General features: G+C 44.8%; 9 protein-coding genes across 9 annotated transcripts; 4 read left to right on the top strand and 5 right to left on the bottom strand.

The window, feature by feature from the left end:
* Positions 1–773: 773 nt before the first annotated feature.
* On the top strand, positions 774–2,173 carry TREMEDRAFT_59531 (uncharacterized protein; the record flags this gene model as incomplete). The annotated part of the gene is made up of 2 exons (XM_007001646.1): positions 774–1,362; positions 1,653–2,173. 2 exons carry the CDS (start codon positions 774–776, stop codon positions 2,171–2,173), a joined length of 1,110 nt encoding a protein of 369 aa, XP_007001708.1.
* Positions 2,174–2,397: 224 nt separating this feature from the next.
* On the bottom strand, positions 2,398–7,076 carry TREMEDRAFT_67336 (uncharacterized protein; the record flags this gene model as incomplete). Its single annotated transcript, XM_007001884.1, has 25 exons — positions 2,398–2,414; positions 2,590–2,666; positions 2,952–3,089; positions 3,139–3,233; positions 3,278–3,325; positions 3,366–3,437; positions 3,479–3,782; positions 3,876–3,978; positions 4,019–4,147; positions 4,192–4,310; positions 4,355–4,425; positions 4,477–4,642; positions 4,688–4,712; positions 4,756–4,844; positions 4,889–5,048; positions 5,098–5,119; positions 5,162–5,183; positions 5,226–5,309; positions 5,352–5,550; positions 5,597–5,797; positions 5,890–6,097; positions 6,141–6,363; positions 6,414–6,550; positions 6,593–6,727; positions 6,777–7,076. The coding sequence occupies 25 exons, from the start codon at positions 7,074–7,076 to the stop codon at positions 2,398–2,400; spliced, it is 3,144 nt and encodes a 1,047-aa protein (XP_007001946.1).
* A 769-nt stretch (positions 7,077–7,845) lies between these two features.
* Positions 7,846–12,070, top strand: TREMEDRAFT_59529 (uncharacterized protein; the record flags this gene model as incomplete). The annotated part of the gene is made up of 7 exons (XM_007001645.1): positions 7,846–7,853; positions 7,938–9,235; positions 9,288–9,706; positions 9,754–9,788; positions 9,877–10,019; positions 10,116–11,750; positions 11,982–12,070. The coding sequence occupies 7 exons, from the start codon at positions 7,846–7,848 to the stop codon at positions 12,068–12,070; spliced, it is 3,627 nt and encodes a 1,208-aa protein (XP_007001707.1).
* Positions 12,071–12,385: 315 nt separating this feature from the next.
* On the bottom strand, positions 12,386–14,227 carry TREMEDRAFT_59528 (uncharacterized protein; the record flags this gene model as incomplete). Its single annotated transcript, XM_007001644.1, has 3 exons — positions 12,386–13,470; positions 13,577–13,726; positions 14,116–14,227. The coding sequence occupies 3 exons, from the start codon at positions 14,225–14,227 to the stop codon at positions 12,386–12,388; spliced, it is 1,347 nt and encodes a 448-aa protein (XP_007001706.1).
* Positions 14,228–15,174: 947 nt separating this feature from the next.
* On the bottom strand, positions 15,175–16,023 carry TREMEDRAFT_59527 (uncharacterized protein; the record flags this gene model as incomplete). Its single annotated transcript, XM_007001643.1, has 2 exons — positions 15,175–15,608; positions 15,708–16,023. 2 exons carry the CDS (start codon positions 16,021–16,023, stop codon positions 15,175–15,177), a joined length of 750 nt encoding a protein of 249 aa, XP_007001705.1.
* Positions 16,024–16,538: 515 nt separating this feature from the next.
* On the bottom strand, positions 16,539–17,465 carry TREMEDRAFT_59526 (uncharacterized protein; the record flags this gene model as incomplete). Its single annotated transcript, XM_007001642.1, has 1 exon — positions 16,539–17,465. One exon carries the CDS (start codon positions 17,463–17,465, stop codon positions 16,539–16,541), a length of 927 nt encoding a protein of 308 aa, XP_007001704.1.
* A 1,627-nt stretch (positions 17,466–19,092) lies between these two features.
* Positions 19,093–19,743, bottom strand: TREMEDRAFT_26249 (uncharacterized protein; the record flags this gene model as incomplete). The annotated part of the gene is made up of 2 exons (XM_007000677.1): positions 19,093–19,335; positions 19,507–19,743. Coding segments are annotated over 2 exons (480 nt in total), but the record flags the coding sequence as incomplete, so codon positions are not given.
* A 536-nt stretch (positions 19,744–20,279) lies between these two features.
* Positions 20,280–21,484, top strand: TREMEDRAFT_42329 (uncharacterized protein). The gene is made up of 7 exons (XM_007000958.1): positions 20,280–20,371; positions 20,450–20,472; positions 20,647–20,717; positions 20,762–20,817; positions 20,865–21,089; positions 21,173–21,318; positions 21,367–21,484. The coding sequence occupies exons 1-7, from the start codon at positions 20,342–20,344 to the stop codon at positions 21,434–21,436; spliced, it is 621 nt and encodes a 206-aa protein (XP_007001020.1). The 5' UTR covers positions 20,280–20,341; the 3' UTR covers positions 21,437–21,484.
* Positions 21,485–21,719: 235 nt separating this feature from the next.
* TREMEDRAFT_26174 (uncharacterized protein) lies at positions 21,720–26,537 on the top strand (the record flags this gene model as incomplete). The annotated part of the gene is made up of 18 exons (XM_007000667.1): positions 21,720–21,911; positions 21,981–22,176; positions 22,232–22,903; positions 22,945–23,012; positions 23,062–23,385; positions 23,429–23,653; positions 23,707–23,807; positions 23,860–24,013; positions 24,056–24,160; positions 24,204–24,457; positions 24,544–24,688; positions 24,737–24,815; positions 24,863–25,192; positions 25,383–25,522; positions 25,575–25,756; positions 25,904–26,024; positions 26,175–26,243; positions 26,358–26,537. 18 exons carry the CDS (start codon positions 21,720–21,722, stop codon positions 26,535–26,537), a joined length of 3,537 nt encoding a protein of 1,178 aa, XP_007000729.1.
* Positions 26,538–26,540: the final 3 nt, after the last annotated feature.

The raw sequence follows: 26,540 nt of genomic DNA, 5'->3' as shown, positions 1-26,540 counted from the left end.
GTGTGAGTACACCTGTAGATTGAGTGTGGAGTGGAAATTCCTTTTGGCCATCTCACGACGAAACGATATTACAATGAGGACCGGGGGATTTCGTCATCGGGACATGGGTTATATGTCCTCGCCTAAGATGAATGATACTATTTTGGAGAATGAAAATCAACGGTATTCTTTCGTCCTCGCCATTCGGGAAGATGTCATCACTCATCATCACTTGTATTTGTATCGTTCTTTTGCAAGATCCGAGACTTGAAACTAAGGGATTGATGAGTCAGCTATCAGTATTTGACCTCCACCTTGAAGGGACTTTCGACTAATATGTGAAACACCTCAAATGATCGATCCGTCATCTCACGAAACAACAAAGCCGGTCTAACCGGCGTAGACTCCTCTTCTTGAAGCACAGGCGATACGGGTAGAGGGACTGAGTGGAAAGGGCAGTACGGAAGGAAGAGAGATGGGACATAACCGACAGATGGGTCAGAGAGAAGAGAGATACTGACAAGTGGCCATTGACATAAAAGGAGGTGTGATATATCTGAAACGTATTCATGTCCAAATCTATCCCCAGTCCAGCTCCGATCAACAGCTGATACATTATATATCATCTTTGATAGTATCTTCCTCCTTCTCGCTAATATATACTTATCTTTTAGTCATTATCCTACTAATCAAATTTCTCTACTTGCAACTTACATATCTTCCTTCAGTTGTATTCTGTGGAATATCATTTTCATCTACACCTACATATATACTTATACTCTTACTTATCCACCATGCCTTCAGATAGAGATCTCCAAGATTCTTACCTACCACGCAGTTATACAGCACCTCCAACTTCCTCCCATCATCGTCGTCGTTCTGATCCTCAGGACCACCATTCCCACCATTCCCATCATTCTCGTCATTCTCGTCATTCGCGCGAAATTCAAAGATCATCAAGGCCAAACACAACTTCCGACCCTATCGAATCAATTCACAAATTCGTAGATGATACACTCCCATTGATGGTAGGTACAGTAGTGGATGAAACGAAAACCACTGTTTCTCACCTCGCAAACGACTTGGCGGAAGTAGGAGATGAGGTGGTGGATTTGGTCAAAGATGTTAAAGATGGAGTTATAGATTTAGCTGCGGATATGTTGGACGGTTTGTTCGGATCTAAACCTAGAACGAATAATAGACAAATAGAAGGATCTAGAAGGAGGAAGTTTGGAAGGGAAAGTAGGGAAATCAAATGGGAGACTGAGAGAAGTATTGAAGATGGTGAAAGGAGGAGGAAATCGGAAGAGAGATCAAGTAAGAATAGAAGAAGGTATAGAAGAAGAGATTCGGATGGTAATCCAGTTGGGGAATGGTTATATGGTAAGTATTAAATTCTTACTTAACAATCTTTCTTTCCTTTCCTTTTCCTTTTTCCTTTCTTTCTTTTTCATTTTTCTTTCTTTCTTTCTTTCTTTCTTTCTTTCTTTCTTTCTTTCTTTCTTTCTTTCTTTCTTTCTTTCTTTCTTTCTTTCTTTCTTTCTTTCTTTCTTTCTTTCTTTCTTTCTTTCTTTCTTTCTTTCTTTCTTTCTTTCTTTCTTTCTTTCGTTCTTTTTTGCTCTTGTTTTGACTCAACGTTTAAGATAAATATTGATTTAAATTAGATGATTCAGATTCATCAGATTCTTCAACACATCCTTTACTCTCCTTACCTGCTTCAAGATCTACTGGACAATTATCATTAACTTGGTCAAACCCTCCTAGGTCGAGTCAAAGATCTATCACTTATCCACCGAGAGAACCTGAAAGATCCAGTCAAAGATATATCACTTATCCTCCACGAGAATCAGATTCAACAGGTAAAGAAATGATACGATACGAACCTCCTTTTCGAACTCCTCCCTCAACTGGATCTTCTGGTCAACAACGGGATAATAATCAGAATTATGTTCAACCTACTCAACCATTCCCTTCGACTATACAACCTACTCAACCCACACGATTAAGTACGGCAGCTTTGCGTTATACACCTAATCCCACGAACGCGACGATGAGCGCTAGGGAAGATGATCAAAAGTTGAGTTCAGCAGCGAAGAAGTATACACCTGATCCCATTACTTTAGAAAAGAGGACGGAGGATGGTGGTGGGACTGTGGAGAAATTGAGTTCAGCTGGAAAGAAGTATAAACCTTGAGACCATAAGGGTGAGGAAGATCAAGAGTTTGGGTATATTGGACAGATGCATTTTTGGTGTGAAGTTACATACTTACAACATTTGATTATGAAGATGAAAGTGATTTATTCGTTACTTGTATAGCCGATGGGAACCCTGATGGAGATATTTTGACGAAAGGGTGTGAGTTTCTACGCTGGTGGTTCAGCGTAGTAATGGAGTGATGGGAAGGATGGGACGACGGGTCAACGTGGTCTATGAGCTGATAGTCAGCAATGAGTCTTACATGATGAGATGAAAGTTCGATTGTGTTAAAAGCAGTAGGGACGACTGAGAGAGTGGGTAATTCATCAAACAAATGAAGAAGAGACAGGTGATAAGTGGCGGGGATGGGCAAGTTTACAGTGGGTGAAAAGAAGTCAGAAAATAATTTTCACCATCTTCATTCATCAAAGTTTCCTCTTCTACACATTCCGTCACCCAAGACGGTAACACTATATGTTTTCGTTTCGGTCTACTCATTAGCATTTTGACAACTCATACTCTGGATTTACACCTGGCTTTTTGACATTATGACATTGTGACCAAAGCATCAAGCACTCATGACTGGTTGACTTTTGTGGGACATTGCGTTGCGAAAAGACAGACAAGTTATCCGTGACAGTCTTACGCTTAAAAACATTGCACAACATTCCACTCAAATATTGAAGGACAAGAGAATATAAAATGAAAGCAGAATAAAAGACGGGAATCGTGAGACGAAGAGGAAATGTGAAATGAACAAGGGAACAGAACTCACTTAGAAGTCTTCCAACTCAATTCTCCATACCTACTTGAATCATCATCGTCCATGATGATATGAGTCAATTTCGGTTCATTTATATTATCCACCACTTTCCCTCCATTCTCAATCAACAACTTCCTCGCATTATCCAATCTTCAATACTCAGCTCTCACTACTGATCTGAAGATTCTTTTTCACTCACCTTTCGATGACCTCCGATGAAGGGGGAGAACCGGCCAAACCGTTCTTTTTGGTATTTTCAGTAGTGTCAATATAAAATACCAAATGATTGAAGATCTTCTCATCAGTTATCGTCGTCACTTAGCTAATGATGAACATACCTTATCCTCGTCATAGTCGTTAGTCTCTGCATCACCCATTCCTTCTCCCTGTTCATCAGCTATGTCTAGAAGAGAGATATAAACAGACTGTTGAACCACTTCGGATGGGGAACAAAGGCTCGTCGATCTCTTCATCACTCGCATGACTCTCAGCGGATGCCTTAGATCAGTCTATTGGTCTATAATCTGAGGATCACTGACTTCTTCATCGTTGTCTTCAGCCCGAGAGGGAACGTCATTGGTGACAGTAGTACTCGGTGCAATCTTGTCAAGATCCCATTCATTTTCCATTGCTTGCTGCTTAGATGATTTTACGGGTCTTCCGCCTTTTTCAGCAGACATCATCCCATTTCGTGCGTCTTGAGAGCTATGTCGACTGCCAGATGAAGCCTCATGCGCGTCGGCTCCTGATGAACCATCCCGAGTGGCCATTTCGTCGAGTTCGTCTAAAGTCTTGTGATACAAAGGTCCCGCTTGGTCATCTTCTGAAGCGAAGACGAGAAGTCTGAAGGATGAGCATGCTTAACATTGTATCCTTGCGGTCTGCAGAAGTACCGTTCGAAAGAGGATGATATGGGCGGCATGATATTTGACTCACCCCTCAATCATCGGTAATGGCTTTTTCCTTTTGATAGACTCGTAAATCCAGCTAGGTTTGACAATACTGACTCCCTTCTTTTTCTGAGCTCTGAGCAATGGACCTACTTGATCAGCTCTACCACCTAATTGATCCGAACGTACTTTTATCATCAGGCGCAATGACGATTGCCGAAAGATCAGATAATTGAGCTTGCGTAAAATCTCCTCCGTGTTCATGAATCAACGCTTCAAGTTCTGCCTTGGAATTCTTGTTATCACCCTTCACAACGTCTTTCCATCAGCCTCACCTCGGGTACACGAATGGGTATACTCACAAAATTTCATATTGTCAAATATCCCACTTTCGACTTCTTCCTGGGACAAAAGTTGACCTTTGACAGAGGAAATCAATTGAACTTTAGTCCTAGTCACTGGTTTTCGTTTCCTTCTCTTCCTTCATTATCAACGTTAGTTTCTAGACGAGAAAGATGGACATACGATCCTTGTTCATCATCTTCATATTTGCGTTTCGGTTTATTGAGTAGCTCCGTAAATTCTTCCACGCTCAACTAATCAGTCAGTACATGAAGTATGGAAAGAAGGAAAGGGAAAGAACGGACACAATTCCACATGTCTCGTTCCATTTCAGGATCCTCCACTGGATGATCTCGACTAGCGGTATCGTAAAAGATGAATTTACATCGTGGGAATCGGAGGGTGTAACCTATACCAAAGTTTCCTGTGGCAGGGACAATCTCGGATGCTTTGACCTGCATGACGAATGAGCTGCAATAAGCACATGTCTTCGATAGCAAAGAATATATAGCTTACTGTTCAGGTTCAATGTACACGTCCGCTTTTTGTCAGTCCAAAATCACACTGGTGGTAAAGAGACTGACGAGAGTCGTCCAAACCTATCTCGCCCATTTTCATCCATGAGGGGGGATTGGAGCGTTTGAAAGTTTTCCAATGCTCTCGATGTTTGTTCCTACTCTCAGTTTGATGATATAATGTAGGTAGGATCGAACGCACAGTATCCACTCGTAGTCTGAATAACTCATTCCAGAGCCTACACGACAAAAAGTGGCGAATTGTGGAATACCTCCGTCACCTTCATCGTCCCTCTGCACCCTCAGACCACAGAGCATACTGGATAGTTTACCAGTACGTCCTCCCTTGCCCCACCAGCCCCCTGCAGGAGTCAGCTTCTAACATTTGTGCAGTGCTTGATACAAGCTTACCAAGGACCATAACGTCAAGTGTCTGGACGATGTCAGCTTATTCATTTTTCCGATGAAAGCTCACCTCTCCCATTTGGTCGGCATATCTGATATATCAGCTGAATCCTTGTCAGTCGAACGAGGCTCACTCAGGTTTGACTTTGACCCAGTCTTGCCCTCGGGAATTTGTCTGATACGTGCTGTCCAATTTCTTCACTACCAGACCTTCACCTCTTATTTGATCAGCCATACCAATTATGTATTAAATGGCCCACCTTGACTCCAAGATCTTTTCCAACATTGCACGGATATCTTTCCCTGATTTCCCTCTTTCCTCAGCAGCGAATTCCAACCTGCCCTTGTACTGATCGATATCTTTGAATACCCTATTGGAATGCAGTAATCGTTTACGTTCCGACAGTCGTTTGCCAGTGAGACACTTGTCGTTGAGATAGAGTATATCGAAGACCTTAACTTACCATGAGACGAAGTCCGTGTGGTGGAAGGAATTCCAACTCACAGCAGGGTCTGGGCGCCGTATCGTCGATTATCTTGTCCTGAGCAAATGTCTTCAGTACACCGAAGGCGAGATATTTCTCGAGCTGAGGATCCCATACTAACATCTCGCCATCGAGGATGATGTTACGTACGTCATCATGAAAGGCGCCCGCGATATGTTGTGTCAAACTGCCTTCTCCGATATGGGCCCCGTAAAGGTATGCTTCATGTCAGCATGGCGAGCGATCAAGCCTAGGTTTACTACCTCTGGTTTGCTGGGCTTTCTCCGGAGGCATGCGAATGGCAGGTACTCACTGTAATCCTTTGCTTTCCTAGAGCAGTAAAACCACTGCGCTCCATTACCTCGCATGTGCAGTTGCATTCTTTCTCCATCCAATTTCTCTTCCATGACGAACTCTTGATTAGGAGCTCCCACCAATCTCGCGATCGCATCGTGGGCTGAAGAGGGGGAGCGATAGCACAGCTGGGGTAAGAAAGATCTGAATAATTCTATATTCGTTTGCTGTCTCGTGAGCCTCCGAGATGCTGTCTATGAATGTGCTCACATTCTTCTCCAAACGAACGTCTGGCTTGTACAATGTCCAGCATACACGCTTGAGATCCGAACAAACGTTGAAAAGATCAGCTGCGTCGGGATGAAAACATGAAAACACCCCTTTCTCCCGGATAGAAATACGAAGGTCTTTAAGGATGATTCGTATGATCCATTCTTGTTCAACAGGTGTACATTGTCGGTTTATGCTTCGGAGTATCGGGACATATTCAGCTCTACGTCACTCAGCCATTCATTTCCACCCGAAGTTGTGCTGAAGACTCACTGCTTCATCCTTCCACCGGCAAGCTGATCCAATAAAGCGTTGACAGCTTCAAGGGTCAATGTTCCTTCTTCCACCGTAGACCTAGCGGCTATCTCGTGATAGCAGACCCTAGCAAAATCTCCCGAGATGCCGTCCGTCTGTGAGTGAGCTTCGTTGATTAAGACGGATATGCAGCTTACCTCCCCATCAACAGGTTGCTTCCACTTGACCAGTTTTTGAGCTGCTGCACTGTGCTTGTCCAGCCCCAGAACCTCAATGTAGCATTTAGCAAGCATAGCTTCTTTGAGATTATACACAGGTCTTTCCCTATCCCTCTGGAGTTCGAGTAAGCTGAGCCACTTATGCCAGAAATTAGGAACTCACCTCGGGCAAGAGTAATCGAATGAGAGGATAGAGGTCGTTACCCACTTTAATCCGCCAGAGGTTGAAGAATCTCGTCAACGTATCCTTACGTTTGCTCATTTCTTCGCTCCTCAAACGATCCATAACGGTGCATAACAGGGAGAAAGCAGGTGTGGGGTTTTTATTGACGCAATCCTTGGGACGTTCCAGAGTTGAAGGACCGGGGGGGAGTACACCAGAATCTGCTGATTTCGCTTCTTCACCATCTTGAGCAGTGGAAGGAGATATACGCCTGTCTCTTCTCCACACAGTAGGGGGCATGGTGGGTGAGGAAGGTGAGAATGAACTGATGTGGGGGATGCTGTCCTTGATCTTGAGGTCAGTTCATCTTTCGGTTGCGTCAACCGGGACGGGGATGTAAGGGGCCCCACATGTTCCACGTGGCGACATCGGCACTCGGCCCAAGCCACGACTTGGTGCGCATGTCATGCCACTCAAGCCACTCTTCTTCCCATGGCGATACAGTATGTTGTTTAGCTCGTCTTCACTCATCAGTGATCAGTGAGATCCCAACATGACGTATCGTTCAAGGAAAAAGAAGAAAAGGCTTGACAATAATGTGACAATCATGCCGACGCTTTTCTCCTCGCTGCTATGGGCCGCTTGGATCAAAACGCTCAAATGCTCAAAAGCTCACCCCCTTACGAGTCGTTTGGTCGTCAAGTTTGAGATCCGGATGACGGAGAAAGAACAACAACGCTCACCTCGGTCCCTCGGACTCTTGAAAGGTTACCACATGCGCCCTGGGTAACCTGACAACGTTTCCAGCGTATTCAACAATGGAGTTACAAAGTGACAATATGCACCTTCTTCAACTGCACAGGCCGATCATTATCCTAATCCACACCGGAGTACAATTGTCAGCTGACCACAGACGCCTCTCATCAATAGAGGAAACACACAACACACACACATTCTACCAGTAGGACAAGGAAAGATCATCATCAAATTTTAATCAAAAAAGATAAAATTCGGTCATTCGGCCCTGAGAGGAGGACAAGACCCTCGAGCCTCAATTGTCCCCTAAATCATGGACAGGTCAGCACCGTCTTTGTATATTTCTTCCCCTTCCCTCAACCCACCTCGACCTCTCTCTTTACGAAGTCCACACACTCGTCTCAGACGGTCTCAACCTCCTCCTCTTCAACTTGAACCTCATTCTCAACATTTGGCTCCTGGAGAGCCATCACGTCCCCCTCGATCACCGCTCAGACCTCGTCCTCGACGAGCGAACAGTTTCGACCAATCTCAACGAAATCGGGCCGACTCAACTATCAGTCTAGAAGGTTTGCAACAACTTCGTAACGCTCTGCAAATTTTCCGAAACAGCTTGAGGACTCAAAACGAAGAGACTACAGAGAGGGAAGCGATCGGGGATAGAGAGAGGGAGGGACAGGTTGTAAATTTACCAATTTATTGGCCAGGTCAACCGTCTCCACAAAGATCGCCATCACCTGCAGCATCCGACATGTCTCTCGCTGATCAACGTTCAGCACGTAGACTGCTCGACTCTTTGCTCCAAGAACTACGCCCTCATGACGAATACGTAATCTCACCAAGAGTCAAGTCGGTGAGGAGGGATGGACATCAGAGGGCGCATAGTTTGCCATCGTCGGTCACTTCCAGTGGCTATGCGGGGGAAAGTGAAGGGTCTAAAAATCATTCAACCCTGGTTTCTAGTTTGTCACCGGATAGAAGGAGAACGATGAGTTATACGACATCAGAACCGATGGTGGACGATCAACCTAGGCCTAGTGTATCGAGGGAGTTAGGATGGTTGGCGGGCAAAATCACACGGTCTGCTTCCGGGCCTATGAGAGATCATAGTGACGAGTTGGATCAAGAGGAGGAAGTGTCCCCCATTGCAGAAGCACCACCGATTGTCACACCTACGATACAAGTTGTGGAACCACGATTGTCAAGCTTACCACCGCCTCCTCTTGAATCACCTCCGACAAGTCCTCCAGGGACCTCGCCAACAAGTCCGTCATCGAGTTCACCTACGACTTTCCCTTCACAGCCCCCAGAAGTCCGTGTGACCCGACCATCTCTTTCACTGTCGGAATCCTCCTCTTACCCCACGGACGGATCTTCCAAACATGCTCGTCCTTCCCTGTCGCAAATTCAAACCTCACCGGTTCCAGTGATCCAAGTCACACCTTCGCGGACCTCGGGTATGCACCCGTTCGCAGCTGTAGTAGCTATGATGGAAAACGGTGATTCCCCAACTCGTCGGAGGGCTTCGGCGGGCAAGATCTCTCCAAAGGGCTCATTGACAAGTTTGAAAGAAGGGACGAAAAAGCTGGAAAAACCCCCACCGAGTCCGAAATTGGACAAGGGTAAGGGGAGAGATCCAGGAGAAACGCCTGGGAGAAAACAGACACCGCGACGAGCTTACATAGGTCCAGGTGGGGTAGTTGGTAAGTAATTCATCTTATAAAAGATGTGCTATTTCTCCTGCTTACCACTCAGACCGCATAAGATCAAAAGGCTCTTTACCTAAAATACATACCTCGCACGATTCGACCTTCAAGCTGAATCCACCTCCCACGCCACCAATGACCTCGACACCTATCACAGCTACATCTGCCACTTTTCTTAGACCTGCCCCTGCTACTCCTCTCCCTATGAAATTTGTTGGTCAGAGATACGCTCTCTCCTCTTTGAATACGACACCTACCTCGTCTACGGCTCATTCGCCACTACCGATGTTCGCTCCGACTGAAGGAAGTCGGTTTTCCAATGGACCAGTCGGGGAGGGTATGGTGGAGATTCCGAGGTTTAAGTTGAAGGATCTGAATTTGGGGATTGTTAGAAGATACGGGAGAGGTTCGAGAGTTGCGTGGATCGGTTTATGGGGATTGTGCATATTCAATGGACTGATAGGATTGGTGAGCTTCTTTCAAATGTCCTGACGTGCCCAAAAGCTCATGTGTAGCTCTTTGATGTTAATGTCATTTACATGCTAATTCAGTGAGTGTCTCAGAGATATGCTCTCGGTATCATTGTGTCACTTGGATGAAACAGTCGGATGTCATTTGATGAAGTTGCTGATGATCAGATGTGCTATACATCCATCCCTTGATTCCCACTCTGCGAGTTGGTCTTTTGCCGTTGCGGCATATGCTGTGTGTTGGGCGATTTCTTTGGCGGTGTGGCTTTGTTGGGAATTAGGTTATGAATTTTATCGTCGTTGGCGTCTTCGTATGTTCTGTTCTCTCTTCCTCTTCCTTCCTTCCTTTTTTCCTCTACTGACCATCAATCCCTTTTGATAAGGAAGGTTCTTCAGTTGACAAACAGCCCGACCTGCCATCGAACCGATCTTCTTCTCCTACCCTGCATCTTTATACCTCTCCCTTGTCTCCTATCCCCATTTCACATTCCTATCTCACATACGTCTTTCCTCTCTCGGAACCATCACCTCCCGGGATATCATTCCTGAGACTTTTCATTTCCTTATCCAAATCGGACCTTCCCTCTTACCTCTTCTCCCCCGTGCGGCACTGTCCATAGTCCTTCTCCTCTTCTACTCCTCCTCATCACCCCCTTCCACACCTTTAGATTCTTCAAAAGACTCTCATTTCTTCACTTCAACCGGTCAACTCACTTCTTATGCTCGAGGTGTTCTCCTGACGTTTGACGCCTGGGTTGCAATCCGACTTGTTATCGTCCTATCTTCCATCATAGGTCTATGGTTATCTTCTTCCAAACCATTAGGTGGTATCTTCCGAAATAAGAGTTTCTCCAAGAAAGAACCAACGACACCACGTAGAAAAGCAAAATCTTCACTCCCTCCACCAAGAGATCCTAGCGGTACGAAATCCCCCCAGAAATCATGGTACGAAGCTGAAAACGAATTTCATTTCGTTTGGCGAGACAGGACCAGATCAAGGATTCAAGATGCTTTTGAATTATGTTTAATCAGACCTGGTAGAAATGGAAGTACAACAGGTATCGGTATAGCAGGTGATTTCGCTTGGGCAGCTAGAAGATCACCTACTCCCGGTACACCAAATACACATTTTACATCAAATACCCAAAATAACCAAAATGTACATTTGGCTCAAAACTCACACAACACACATAATATTCATTCTTCAAATAATCAACCAACATCTTCCTCTTTACTCAATTTACCCACTTCGAATCATCACGTAACAAGAAATTATACTCAAGGTCGTTCACCATCCGCCGCACCACTTTTAGGAGAAGATAATGGAGATGGATTAGAAGAATTGATAGCTGCTGATTTAAATCTTCAAAAGAATGATAAGAATGATATCAAGTTTTCCCCTTTAGATCGACCAAGACCGGAAAGTATGTTATTACCACGTAATACACCACCTAGGTCTGAAAACGTTACAGCATCAGCAGGAAGTAGTAAAACGGATTTATTTTATACACCTATTGCTACACCTATCCGTACGACACCTCATAGCGAAGATACGAATAATCCTATCGATCAACATCCTTCCTCAATACCCGCTTCAAGTACAAGCGATATAATAACGAACGAAAACCAAGCTCCTCCATCTGCTTTCCGACCACTACATCATTCTAATCATCCGATCTTATATCCTATCACCCCACCACACAATGAACACAACAATGAAACGAAGATCGTCGATAAACTTTCGGACGAAGGTGTGGATAAGAGACGTTATGATGATGACAAAAAGATACGATCAAGATCCGACTCTACATATTCAAAAATATCTGACGAAATGACAGATTCACCTAATACATCAAAAAGAAGATCATCCGTTTCTTCTCCAGGACACGTATTGAACAGAGCTAGATCAACTAGTATTGGTCTACTTCGAAAGACAGCTCACGAAGGTGGAGGTTTGATAAGACGTGTAAGGAGCGGGACGGTGGGTAGTGGATATTCTCAAGTTGATGATGATGAGCATGATGAATCTCCTGGATTAAGGGGTGAGTCATAGACATAGACATTTATTCTTTTCTTCATACTTCTGTTCACATTGATTAATCTTCTGTTCGAAACTTGTAATTTGTTGATCATTTACCGTTTCCTCCATATCTCCGTCCTACTTTCACGGGGTATCCCCTTCAAGCTCTGAATTTTGAAGTGAGAGCTTGATATTTTGTTTGGTCCGCTTGATTCGATACTTTGAATATGAGAGAAATACCACTAATCCGCAGTGAGAACATTGGGTAAAAGAAGGAGTAATCTTGGACTTGGGATACCAGGAGGTGGAGTGATAGATGAGATGAGAGCGAGCACTTCGTAGTGTTTTTCTCTTCGACGGTTCAAAAGAGGATCAGTCAAAGCTGTCATGTGATGGAGGGGAGTGATGAAAAACGAGTCTTAATCTTAAACGATCTTGACGTGGAACGAAGATCATCTTGGGGAACACGATGGAGGTAAAAATACGACAGGTGTTAATGACAAATACGAGATTAATGAGTTTTGAATGAGATGCATGATTTACGCTACAGATATCTTCCTTCCTACACCCCTCGGAGCATACTTCATGCTGTGATTGATATGACAAGATGAGTTACCACTAAAAACTTTGATTCACTTCCTGATATCCTGAATCCGTCTACTCGATATTCTCCATGACCGCACTCAATCTTCTCCCACCAATTCTCCAATCTTCAACTTCAGACATTGGCGAAATACCCAATCTGCTACGCATAGTGGGTGATGGCGGTGGTCGAGAGAAAGTAGGTAAATGTTGATGATTCCTAGGCGAACGTTTCCGGATTCTAGGACTTTTCAATCCACCTGATCCTATTCCAATATTCTTAGGTAATACCAATCCGGCCGGACGAAGGTTTGCTAATCTATTGGAAACTTTCATTGGTGTAGAATTGAACGACAGACTTTTTCCTGGACCTATTGTAGGAGAGTCATTATTGAGATTCAAAGATTGTGTTCTATCTGTTAAAGTTCTGATACCAGGAGGAGTCGTACCATACGTAAAAGTAGATTTTACGATGTTATGCGGACTGGATCCATGTAAAGGGGTTGTAGGTGTACCTGGACCAAGAGGACTCGAAGAGTATGTAGGAGTAGATGGTATATTTAAACCTAAAGGATTTGGACCTGGTGAAGAATCACTCGCGAAACTATTGATTGAAGAGAAAGAAGAACGTCGAACAAAATCAATAGCTGGTGAAAGTAATGGTTCGGAATCATGGAATGATGAACCAGTTGATAATGTTGATATCGGTCTGTAAAGTTCTTGCATGTTTTCAACCAGGAAAGGGTTCATTAGGAAATTGATTTCTTTTTCCGATTGGTCGATAAGATATTGAGATTTATTTTCAGTGATAGTATTGAAAGAATCAAATTCTGTAGGTGAATCCGAAGGAAAGAAAATGAGAGGAGTAGGAAAGGTTTCGTCTGTATTACGTGGAGTGAAGAGATAAGGGGAAGAAATGGAAGATGAAGAGCTTCCACTTGAGCTTGATGTTCCTCGTGAGAGAGGTAAAGATGAAGGAGTTTCAAAGGAGAACCGAACCAAGGAAGGTTTATGGTCGATGGGAGGTGAAGAATCGAGTGAATCGGATAATTCACATGGACCAAAGATAGGACTTTGTGAAAGACTAGAAGAAGGTGAGGTTGATTGTCGTATACTTGAAGTAGATTCACATGAAACAAAATTACAAGGATCGTAGATCACTAAATATGTTAGCTTCGACCTCACCGAGAAGGATTTCGTGGGAAAATTGTGATGCAATATGGAAGATGGATAGGTGGTATCGAAGAGTGATACAAAATAACTTACCTTCGAATTCTCGAGGAGGGGTGATAGGTCTTGAGTGACATAATTTAGGGTTGATCACCGATCTTAATTGTGTCGGTCCGACGGTCGCTTGAAGTGGTTTAGCTGACCGTTTTGGACAATTAGGTACAGGGAGGGGAGAAGTTATCTGTGCTGAAAGTCAGTACCAACTTATACAACGCACTGTGAAATGCAGACAAGGAGAAGAGGATGTGGATGTGGATGTGACAGGTATGTACGTACATTTACATTCCGTCGAAGATGGGCTCTTCCGAGAAAACACTTGTCTTATTCTTGAAGGCATTTTAATATCTTTCTTCAATCACTTCAATTAATCAAGAAAGTGAATTAAAGTATCAGAACAATCAACGTGAGAGATGAAGCAAAGAGATGAAAGACTTTAAAACTTTCTTCATATCCTCAGTAACACATGAATCGTTCTGATCAATGGTAGTGAGTAGTCATCCCAATGCGTGCACACGACCATCGGAATCCATTCCCGAGAAAAGTTTCTTGCTCAGCCTCATACCTCATACACTCACAGCTTACAGAAGCGTAAGCGTAAGCCACCAAAACAGGGGTACAGGGAGTAGAGAATACAGTGATGAAATGGGCAGTCACCGAAACACGGGGGAACTGTTGTTCAAAATACATGAAAACGTCGGTGAACTTACAAGTCCGTTTGTGACAATTGTCCGTTTTACCGGAACCCCAACCACTTGTCACCTGCTCTACCTCCGGCTGTACCCTGGCCAGGCGGAGGGTCAACCGTAACTGATAAAAGATGACGCGTCCTTTTCCATTCCTTTTGACGGACGAGACAAAGACGGTAAAAACAGCGTCGACTTCGGTAGATAGTCCCGAAAGTAGGCACTTCCGATTTCGGCTTACTGTAGGAGAGGAAAGCAAAGTTGAACGACGGAGGATTGGCCGTTCCCGAGACAATTTATTGCTCGATGAGTTGGAGCAAGGGACGCAGGTGTTGTTTACATACCTTACTCTCCGAACCTACTGCACACGATTGAACAAAGGAAAAGGGCAAACCCAAGTGAAAGGTTTTTGCAGAGAAATGTGAGACATTCGGATTCTCCGAAAATCCTAAAAGTCTCCGCGGATCCCGCGGAGCCGCGGACAGCATAAAGGTGTTTTACGTAAACGTGGCGCGTGGCGGCTGTGGTCATGCGTTTGTGGCGGTGTGGCACTTTTGACAATGTGGCAGCGACACTCTACCGGTTTCTGCATGATGAAAGCAGTCAGCAGTTGAGCATGTTGAATGTCATGTACTCCCGGAGTCAACTTGGTCTCTACACATATAATTCATTTGTGTAATGATTCCAAATATTTCAATTTTGTAGATTTGGTGAAATCGTTGGAGATAGGTAGTACGCTCACCTGTCTCTCTCTCACTTGGGTATGTCCGGGCGTAACACGGACGATAATCATAGAGTCTCAGGATGAATCTGTTGCTCCCCATCACTCTCAAGGTAGTGCTGAGCGAGCAACAGGTAGTGAATATCCGCCGAAATCAACAATCAGTGTGGACGAGTTCCGGACGCAACATTGGATTCATCTCGTGCTCTCAATCAATGTCATAATATCTATCACTCTTGTTCATCCCAATCAAAACCTTCCTCCTCTTTATCCTCAAACATGAAGCTATCATCCTGTTTGCTTCCACTGGCATGATGAGTATTCATTGCGTAGTTTTCCTGTATTCGCCGTCTCTCCATATCTGCTTCACTCTCCTTCAAAGCCTGTTGTAAGTCTTCCTCCTTTTGTAGTTGACGTTCATATTCCCGCACATCATTAGTATTCCCATAGAGATACTTCCCTGTCCTCAGTGACTCATTATTAAGGTATCTCAGTTGTCTCTGTCTTTCCTCCTCTTCATATTGTCTATCTAACTCCCCCCTGTCCTCACCCAACTTACTGGCTAAGAAATCAGGGGGTAGGCCTGAAGAACTCTGACCAGCATCTGAGTTTTGAATAGCAGATTGATAGTCCACTTCCGGAACTGCACCAGCGTATCCTAGACCTGTTACATAGCTATCATGTTGTTGCAATGAAATCTGTGTCATGGCTTGTTGTTGTTGAGCAGTCGGCTGTCGAAGGCGGCGGCGATTCCTGAGATGACCGTGAGTGCCTCTGGTATCCCTACCTGTTGTTTGAGTAGGGAAAGGGGTATCAAAAATTGAGTTCCCGTCGCCCATGTAAGTTGAGGCAACCGTGGAGGCATTATCATCTCCATAGTTGATAGTGGGAGCTATACTCGCCGAGTATCCACTTTGTACGGAACCATGGTTGATCGTGTCATTCGAGACGATTGTTGGTGCTACAGAAGCGGTATCAGTATCACTTGTGTCTTCATATTGGTGAGCAGACATCGGGTCCCAATCAGCATCGGAAGACGGATGTCCCGGATTGTTGTAAGGGTAGTTGTCAGGGTTCATGTTGTTTGTAATCGTGTATTGAGATCAAAGGCAAAGGACTTAGGTATTGTTGATTTGAGTATGTGAAGTGTATTGTCTTCTCAATGTTCTTATATTGTGTGAAAGAGTGAATGGTTGCTGAGTTTTTTGACAATATTTGAAAAGATATCACGAGATTATGACATATGGTGAGAGTTGTGAATGATGAGAATGAAAGGAGTAGGTGTGAAACATGTTTCACTCTAAATTTGTTTTACACCCTTCACCCTTATTTAGAAGTCCGTTCGATCAACGTGACCAAGACGTCATCATGAGAAATTGACTCACCTTTGTCCTGCCATCTTCAGCGAGAGTCAATCAGCTATGAGCCGCCATGAGAAGAAGCTCAAGGGGCCTCACGGGTCAGAAGGCCACCATTGCTATTGGTGAGAGGATCTCTACGAGATATGTTTTTGACTCAAAGTGACCTGATCAGACCTAGTATCCCCATGCATCTAGCTCATCGTCGACTATTGAAGAACATGTAAATTGCTCTCTCATTCAAAATCATCTTCATCAAACTCATTGTCCTCATCATCATCCCAAAAATCGTCCTCCTTGTTCTCACCTCCTTGCTTGCTGTGTTGTAAGTCCCTCTCATATTGTTGTCTTATATACCCCGCCTCAATTTCAGCTTTTTTCCTATCTTCTTCCTCTTGATCGTGAACTTGTTGAAGCTGTTCCGCCAGGGTTTGACGTTCATACTCCTCCGGATCATTAGTCCAACCATATCTATACCATCCTGGCTCATTTTGAGATCTCCAATTATCACTTGCAAGATGTCTTCTCTTTTCTTGTTCCCTAAGTATCTCATCCTGTTCTTCAGCTGATAAACCTGTAGCTGTTTTCTTATTGAGAAAATCCAAAGGAAGTTGCATAAAGCTTGGATTAGTGTCTTGTAGAGAAGTCGATTGATTCTGACGACTTGGTCCTGCTGACATGAAGTTCGATTCAAGAGATTGTATTTGATCTGCGAGATCATCTCTATGTCGTCTTTGTGGTTCAAGATCTTGATAACCTAGTGAGTTACCTGAGACTGGAACAAATTGCCGTTGAGTATCATAAGTGATCGGACGTCTAGACGTGTCACCCAAGAAACGTTGAAGAGGCATATTTGGTGGTTCACGAGTCCTATAAATCGGTCGTGTATCAAAAATTGATTCACCACCTGTAGTGTCAGACATTATAGATGGAGCTGAAGGTGGAAAAGGTGGAAAACCAGCATTCGCTTGTCCCCATGATGAAGGTGCATAACCCCTAGATCGGTCGTCTTGGGAAATCAAAGAAGATTCATATATTGTCGAAGGAGCTCGGGTTGTTTGAGTATTGACGGTATCGGCTTCACTTTCAAGTTCCCATGTAGTGGAATCATCAGCGTCATTGAGTTGATCACCTGTTTGAATAAAGTTGTGATTAGAAGCCATGTTGTTAGTTCACTTGTCCTTGGTGAAGATTGGAATGTAAACTCGTTAGGTGTGTATGATCTTGAGAAAATGTCGTTAAGAGGGAAATGGGAAATATGTTGATAGATCTTATACCATAAATATGGGGAAACGGAGTTTGGTATGTTTACAAAGCCGACCCATATGTCAGGATACATCTTACACGTTTGGGGCGTGATAAGAAGAAAGGAACTTAATCCGATAGATATGTCACGGAATATCACGTCACTCACTCTCCCTTGATTCTTATTCTCTTCTCCGATCACGCCAAGTGCTATCGACTCAACTTCGACCTCTGTTCCATTCAATATTGTAATATCACATCAGCACATCATGTGACATCATTGGATGTTGACACTGAGGACGAATGACGATTGAACAAGATGAACAGGTCCTGCCTGGAGACCAGGGTGATAGCTATGCTCATACTCTCAATGGATAAAAACATCGTAAGTTTCTCAAGAGACATATTGATCAATAAGACAGTCAGAATAGATCAGCTGCATTCCTTCTCTCAGTATAAATCAGCAAATGTATCAAATACGTCACTTAGTTATCTGGTTCATCTGAATCTTCCCAATCAGAGGATTCCTCCTTCCAAAAATCATCCTCCTCATCGCCTTCTGCGCGCTTGCCTTCAGTTTTCGTCTTCTCAGCGGTGATCTGGCCGAAATAAGTGACAATCTCCTTCTGCTGTCTGTCCGCCTCTTCCACCTTACTCTTCTGTTTGGCGTCACGCATTTCCCAATCATCTCCTTCATCATTATCATCTTCATCCACTGGCTCATCGTCGTTCTGCATGCTTATCTCCATGGCCAATCTCATATCCCTCTCCTCCTGTTCTTTCCGTTCGATTTGAATTCGGGTCCATTCATCCATCTCTTGATCTTTTTGGGTGTACCACTCGGTCTTCTGATCTGCCGATGTACCCTCGTAGAGATTTGTTGCGGTCGTGGAAGGCTTAGTCTCCGACAGGGGTTTTATTGGACGTTGAGTAGGCTCGTCCTCGGTGGTACCGGCTTGAGGAGGAATGGGATTCTGAGTGTTGGACCCCATATGATTTTGGTCATCATGTGTTACATCCCAATGAGAGCTGTTCTGACTATTCTTGTGAGTATCAGAACCAAAAGGGTCAAAAACGGAACCGCTCTGGTTGGTCATGTTAATGAGTATGTCAAGAGTTGTATGTATTTCCTTATGAGATTATATCGAACAGGAGAAGGGAGGCCTTTGGACTATATGGTGGGCGCTACATCAATCTGAGACGGGACGAAGGGGTCAGCTGTCAGACGTACATGGCTCCGGCCGTGTGTCCTTTGAGGTCCTGAGAAGGGAGGCGTATCTCAGAAAAATCTCCGTTACAAGTTTTCTGCAGGCCAAAGAGGGTATTGACCGCCGACATCTCAAAACAACCGATCATGTGATGATATTAGGCGATATTATGTGACCTACAACATTCACGCAGCCTTCTTAGCCTCATGCCACTCCTCCGTTCCATCTTCCGTATGATGGTCAACAATCACAGTGGATTCTCCCAAGGGTGTATGTTCCTCCAGGACCTCCCACCCTTCCTCACTCGAATGGCGGGAAGATGATCCCCTCCTGGGCCTCACATCTTCCCGCCCTCTTGAAAACCCTGTTTCTCTTCGCTATCGACGACTACAGAAGTACCCTTCTCGTTAGGTTTGGATGATTGTTCTTCTTCAAAAGCGGCGTTCATCTCTTCGGCAGTAGAGTTCATCTTGTCTAACCAACGCTGCAGAAGACTGGCATTGTCCGCTTGGAGGGCGACATTCCGTTGGGTTATACCAGATATTTCGATGTTGAGGGAGATGATTTCGTCGTTTAATATCTTGTGGATCAGCTGGATTCCGTACCTAACACTGATCATCGCCAATCCAGGCCGGATGTTCCGTCCCACGTGGGACGCTTAGCGGCGGGAGGGACCAAGCCATCTCGGTCGGATCGTTCGCGGGCCCGAGGGGGAGGGGATATAGAGAGACATATGAGGAATGGTACACACCTCCAAATCCTTTGTGCGCAACTTCCACCTCTCATCCCACTCTTTTTCTCTCCTGGTACCGGCTTCCTTAGCTTCCCTGAGATCGCGGACTTCTTCTCTCAAGCCCCGTACTTCCTCGTCCCTATCTCGTAAAGCATCCGCCATGCTCAACTGTTTGTTCTGAGACGCAGCCTGAGTACGGTATACCTGTGACAACTCAGCACGAAGCTGAGTGAGCTGATTGTCGAGATGGGCCAACAGCGGTGATGGGGTTGATCTGCCGTTAGCCCGTGATCACCAGTGATCTCCTTATTGGACAAGACGTGGAGAGGGGGTAAGAGGACATACCCTTCCGCACCTGTAGCCACCGCTCCACCACGGAGTAATGCTTTGTTTCTCACTTTCAGCTCCCTTGCTGTTCTAGCCAGTCGACGATCTCAAAGGTCAGTCAGGCAAAAGGATAAAAGGAATGACGGACATTGCTCTACCACATCTCTGTAAGCTTCCGACTCGACCTGACGAGTCATGAGCTGAGATCGTATGGAATTCTGCCATTCTGGCGGACCTGTAGGACGTTGTACAGCCGACATAGCTGATAGTCAAACGACAAGAAAGAGAGAGAGAGAGGCGAGGAAGAGGTGGTGCGCGCTTAGACCTTGACTTGTGGGGGAAGCATGACGTGGCATCATACCTTGTTAGCTTATCACTTCCCTCCCCCTATCGGCTCAGTGGCCAACGGTTGTTCCGTCTCACACTCACTCTCCTATCTCTACTACTTTACCAATAACTGGCACGTTCCTGGCTCACTCCTCCCTCCGCATCTTATCATCTCTCAGAGAACATCCCTCCATACGCCATGGCATCTAGAAAGAAGGTCCTTCTTAAGGTAAGTCACCGCGATATCGTTCTTCTTCCCAGCCTCCCCCCGAGTGACTGACTGGATTTGAAGGCTGACATATTTCAGGTCATCATCCTAGGGGATTCCGGGTACGCTTTGATCTCTTGTCACTCCTGGTGTCTTTTCATCCATTATCAATGCCAGATCTCTTCATGAGTCTCTAGTGCTGCTCTCATGACGCTTGGGCATCCTTTGTGTAGACCCCCACCAACCCCGTGTCACTCATCCAATTACTGACCATTCAAGCTTTAGCTAACGTCCAGTGTCGGTAAGACATCGTTAATGAATCAATATGTCAACAAGCGTTTTTCAACCCAGTACAAAGCTACCATCGGTTAGATTTTCCTCTACAGGTCATGTGATATGCTCATGTCTCAGGCGCCGATTTCCTCACCCGTGAGCTTGTCGTGGACGATCGTGTCGTCACCATGCAGGTAAGCTTGTTCTGTCATATCCCTTGCATGAGGAACTCACCCAATAGCTCTGGGATACCGCCGGTCAAGAAAGATTTCAGTCCCTGGGTGTGGCTTTTTACCGTGGAGCCGATTGTTGCGTTCTGGTGTACGACGTGAACAGTTCGAAAAGTTTTGAAGCTTTGGATGGATGGAGAGATGAATTCCTGGTTCAAGCATCACCACATGATCCCGAGAACTTCCCGTTCGTTGTGCTAGGAAACAAAATCGACATGGAGGAGTCTAAACGGATGGTCAGTCCTTTAGTGTTCTGTCTATCCTGTCTTCATTCCAACTCCCAATCGGCATTCATTGGCAAGCAAAAGTTGACTCCTAGGTATCGCAAAAACGAGCAATGACATGGTGTCAAGCCAAGGGCAACATTCCTTACTTTGAGACTTCAGCAAAGGAGGCGATCAACGTCGAGCAGGCATTCCAGACCATCGCTAAGAATGCTTTAGCTCAGGAGGCAGAGACGGAGCTGTGAGCATCATGCTGTCGTATGGGAGGAAGACATAGCTGACGATGTAGGTATGCCGATTATCCTGATCCTATCAGGATTGACTCGGAGAGCTCTCAGAATTACGGATGCAGTTGTTAGATATGTTGGAGTTAGGATTAGCTAATGATATGTACTTTTTTCCCTCGTCTTCTGAGCTATCTATTTGTAACACGATGTGACGCGTCCTATTGGTACATAAGACCGGTCTATCAGTCGTTTGATATGGTCAAGCCCATCGCCGGTGTGCTGTACGGTGTACGGTGAGAGATTGGTGGTATATCACCGACTTCGAGGTGGAGGCAGATCTCATTCGAGGTCCGAAATGTTCTGAGATTTCACTCTCTTACACACACTCTTTAACTACTATTAGAGTCCTCATGACATGTCTCTTGGGGATATTGTAGTCACAGCTTCCCCTCTTGAAGATGATTCAGACCCTACTTATACCCACTTTGCTCATCGGGATGAGTTCATCAATCTCCTCACCAGGCTCGTCTCCGTCGACGTCACACATTCCCCTTCCGAGGTGGAAGAGCAAGCGGAGGTAGCAATCGTCAAATCTTTGGGGTCCATCGTAAGCCTCGTCCTCAGACTGTCTCTCTCCGATCTGTACACTACGGGGTTCTCGAATTGATATACCCAGCTGGACTTTTATCTCCCCCTTCCCGGACTCCTCGACCCTTCATTAGGCGAAATCCTCTCCCCTCTTCTGGACAAGCTCTCATCCGCCCTCGACCTCCTTGTCAACGAATCTGAGCTCATAGTAAACGCTGCTAGACTACATCGTCTGGGTCAAGTAATCAACTGGCTAGTCAAAGTGAGAGGTTGGAAAGCTATCGGTGAGTCTTTCTGCTGCTCTGTTTCTCGTGGAAGATTGACCATCTGACATCTCAGTTCCCCACTTTCCTTCAGATATTAAATACATCAACCTTCTCGTTTCCTTGCTCTCTCCATCTTCAAACCGTCCTAGCTCATCTACGACACCACCACTCGTCCACCATCCCCTTCTTTGCAGCCAAGATGCATGGGAATTACGTGCTGTCTTATTACTCTGGCTGGCCATGCTGCTCACTGTTCCATTCAACCTCTCTGTCTTCTCGATCGATCAATGGACTTCTTCATCACTCGACCTCGTCTCCAAAAATATTCTATTCTCTGTTCCTACGGCTATTCTGGCAAGACAGGTCATCGTGCTCTCTATACCCCTCCTGGACAGACCGGGTAAAGAGGGTGTTTATGCTGCTCTGGTGTTAGCTCGACTTTACTCAAGAGAAGACGTAGTGAATTCACTCCCGGGATTCCTGGATTTTGCAAGACAGAGTATACAGGAAGGTGACAGAGAGGCAGAAGCCAATCTGGTTGCTTGCTTATTTTCCTTTCTGGCGTTTTTGCCAGCTATGATGAGATCCGAAAGATTGGAGATGATGGTGGAGTTTGAAGACTGGTTACTAGATTATTTGAGTGGGACAAGAACAGCAGCTTCAAGTGGACTTATTAGAAAACTTGCAGTGAAGACAAAGGGGAGATGGTGGCTAGCTCGTCTGAGTAGCACAACGTATAAATCAGGTAAGCTGATATTCTTTTTGCTCTCACAGCTGATAGATAAGGGGAGGTCGATATGCCTGAAGGTTTAGAAGCCATTATTGATAGTCTTATGTCTGGTCTAAGTGACAAGGTACGCACATCCTCTACATAAGACAGGTGGATAGAGTTAATGAAAGTAGGATACCATAGTTCGATATTCCTCCGCCAAATATCTAGCTCGACTGGCAGCTTTACTCCCTCCGGAGCTCGCTCATCAAATTGTCGTGGCCACCCTTGAACTCTACAATGGTACAGAAGATATTCCAGTCATTTTGTCATATTTTGGGACTATCATTGATCCCGGTGGTTCTCCAAGTACGAAAGGAACCATGGGACTCGGTGGGTATGAAATGTCACGAGGCGAAGCGAGATGGCATGGAGTTTGTCTGGCTTCAGCTGAATTAGCAAGGAGAGGATTATTGAAAAATGATGCTATATCCGGAGCCATTACCTGGGGTTTGAGGGTATGTATATTAGATGTCAACCTTTGATTATGCTGACATATAGGCATTGTCATTTGATCTTCGGAGAAGTAGTCATTCAATCGGTGCCAACGTTCGTGATGCTGCTGCATATTTGTTATGGTCCATATCACGCGCATGTACGGCGGAAGAGATAGCTCCTTACGCTGAGAAAATGGCAACGTCGATGGTTTGTGTCGCTTGCTTTGATCGAGAAGTTGGAGTGCGTCGAGCGGCCAGCGCGGCATTTCAAGAAGGAGTAGGAAGACTTGTAAGTCATATCATGAATTTTGATGTTGAGAGATTTGTGTAGCTGAGAAAAAGGGATTGTATCCCGAGGGAATCGACGTGTTGGGTCATACGGATTTCTTCTCGGTCAGCGTCAGACGGGCAGCTTTCACTGAGGCCGCACCTGCCGTTGCCAAGTAAGCTCAAAATCATCGTAGTCCTCATCTGGAAATAGCTGACAGAACACAGACATGAAGTGTATAGACGACAAATGCGAGAACACTTACATCGTATCACTCTGCGTCATTGGGATACTTCAATGAGGACTCTCGCTGGTGGCGCTTTGAGGTGTATATCGGAATTGGGAGATGTGTCTGATCTTCAAGATTCCTTAGAACGCGAGGTGAGACTCACTTTTTGTCCATTGGACTTGAGTGACGAGTAGATCAACAACCTAATTTCTGTGGATCCTACCAGTGTACATGGTGCCCTAGTAGCTTTATTAGGTATCTCGACACTCGATAAGTCGTCACAATCACAGCGCCTGATAGTGAGTTCATCATCATACACACGCCTGCAAAGCTAATTAGCAGATATCAAAGGCATTATCGACAATCCGATCAGGAGTATTCCTCAGTCCAGTGGGAGGAGATATACTCAAAGCGACTTGTGAACTCTTCACGACTTGTCTAAGTCAAGAAGCTCTCAATTTACCCGAGGTAACAAAAGTGTTGGACCTTGTCATCCTTTCTTCTATGCGTAGACGGGAGGCAGAATGTCATGAGGCGGTGGCGGACGTCTATACTCGATTGAGCGAACTTACAGACCCAACAGGTTTGATGACCAAGTGAGCATACCTCTAAATTTTCGTCTTGAGACATCTTACCTTTCCGACTTCTCTGAGCAGACGCGGTATAGTATGCTGAGTTATAGACTCATCAACGACCTCAAATCTATACGTCCACCACAAAGACAATCTGCCGCTCTTTCACTAGGTCATATTCGGTATCTTACCCATTCCCAACTTGTGCAAAAAGCTATCGAAGCTTTACTCCGTCAACTTGACTCTTCAACCAAGGTGAGCAGACCCTTTTCGAATGGAGCGCAAACAAAACTGATCTGATAGGCAGACGTGGAGACTCGTAGAAATACCATAAGATCCCTGACTGATATTTGTCTACAAACCTCTTCCTCCCAACTTATCGGTAAGACCACTTTCCCTCCCTTCATTTTCATCGCTGATACGTGACAGTGGACACATCGACATTCAAAACCATCTTCAATACTGTAATCAAAGGTCTTGATGATTATTCCACTGATCAAAGGGGCGATGTAGGTTCTTGGATCCGTATAGTTTCTCTACGATCTCTAGGACGAATCATCCCTGCCGCTGTTGTCGATGAGAGAGTGTTGGAATTGGTATCTCAAGTTGAGTTTGATGAGATGATAGGAGGAATGATCAAGCAGAGTTTGGAAAGGTTGGGACCTGTACGAGCTGCTGCTGCTTGTGCTTCAGCAAGAGTACGTTCTTGTGCTGTTGGGTTTTGGGATTGGGAGGGCATTGATTGTCTGAGGTATGATGGTGATGAGTGAGCTTGTCTCTTCCCTCCTTTCCTCGCTCTCTATCTCCGACTCCACACATTCTTCTTTCAGTGAATCTTTTTCCATCGGTATGATCATCACGACCTTGAACATCAAAATCAACTGGTCTATCCTGTGACATGCTTTGTGATTTTTGAAAACTTCTCAGTTGCTCCCATCCTACTTGTAAGAGTACCTAACCAAAAGTGATTCTTTCCGATACGTCAATCTAAGACACTGGTTCACCAGCTCATTACCTCTTCTTCGTACCAAATATCGCCTTTACGTGTTATCAGGTTTAACGCAAAGTATCGGTACATCTCTTTCTTCCGTAAGTCCTCTTCACCATCTGTCACTGATTATGCAATCCACTAATAAACAAGGACAATGTGGCATTTGAATCATTATCCATTTATATGGGACAACACTCAGAGGTAGTTCATGATGTAATGAGAGATTTGAGCGGTTTGTTGATGGAAAATATCAATACGAATCGAATCTTCTTACCTGTCATGGGGACGTTGACGAGGTTGTTAAATATTGGTTTCATTCCTGATCTATCTGTGTGAGTCAATCACGATTCAATCGGTCGTATGTACATCATCTCCCTCCTCAACAATGATGAAATAGCGAAATTATCAACGTGCTTTTCTTAAGTTGAAGGAAACGTCAGATGCGGTGATGTGTGGTTGAAGGGAAAATGGAAATAAAGGAGACAACTCGTAAAAAGACTGGTCGAGCTGATTGATAGTACGAAAAGAGTATTGTTAGTGGGTTGTAAAGGTTTAGACAAGATGAAATCTATCGAGAGAATCACGACGACTATGCGATTAGTTTTATCTCTTTTAAATCTTTTTCTTACTTTTCCCCTCTCCGAACAAACATCTTCCTCTCTTACCGAACCAAGTACAATCAACAAAGAAACATTTTCCTATCAAATGACATCGTCTGTTCCAGGAAAAACAAAATCTTTCACTGGGGAGGATATCACCTCCATGTTCAATCAAATCACCCAGAAAATCGGTTTATTCTTAAATCATCGATTCCCCCGTGTGAGTATCTTTCACCCGTTTTACATTCCTCCCACAGCTTCCCCCACCCCAATACGTTTTTGGTGTTCAATCTCCTCAAAGAGGGAATGTAAGGAGAGGTCGCTGATAGATTAGATCAGAGCGATGTGCGCTGAAGAACTTTATCTTATCTTATCGGATTCAGGAAATGACGTGTTGGAAGATTTGTTGTTGAAAACTGTATGGACGGAAGAGGTTGGAGATGTTCCTGATAAAGTTGTTGCAATGCTTGACTCTTTATCATTGAATCGTGGGGATGAGATACATATGAGATAAAGA

This window comes from Tremella mesenterica, assembly GCF_000271645.1.
Source record: "Tremella mesenterica DSM 1558 unplaced genomic scaffold TREMEscaffold_1, whole genome shotgun sequence".
NCBI lineage: Eukaryota > Fungi > Basidiomycota > Tremellomycetes > Tremellales > Tremellaceae > Tremella > Tremella mesenterica.
Note: the sequence above shows the minus strand (reverse complement) of the source record. Positions and strands in the feature narration are given on the sequence as shown.

What these genes read in the sequence shown, in the direction of transcription:
- TREMEDRAFT_42329 (XM_007000958.1), top strand. Translation starts at nt 20,342, where the DNA reads ATGGCATCTAGAAAGAAGGTCCTTCTTAAG. An exon ending in ATCATCCTAGGGGATTCCGG is followed by an intron (nt 20,473 to 20,646) that starts GTACGCTTTGAT and finishes GCTAACGTCCAG; the next exon opens with TGTCGGTAAGACATCGTTAA. An exon ending in TGGAGGAGTCTAAACGGATG is followed by an intron (nt 21,090 to 21,172) that starts GTCAGTCCTTTA and finishes GTTGACTCCTAG; the next exon opens with GTATCGCAAAAACGAGCAAT.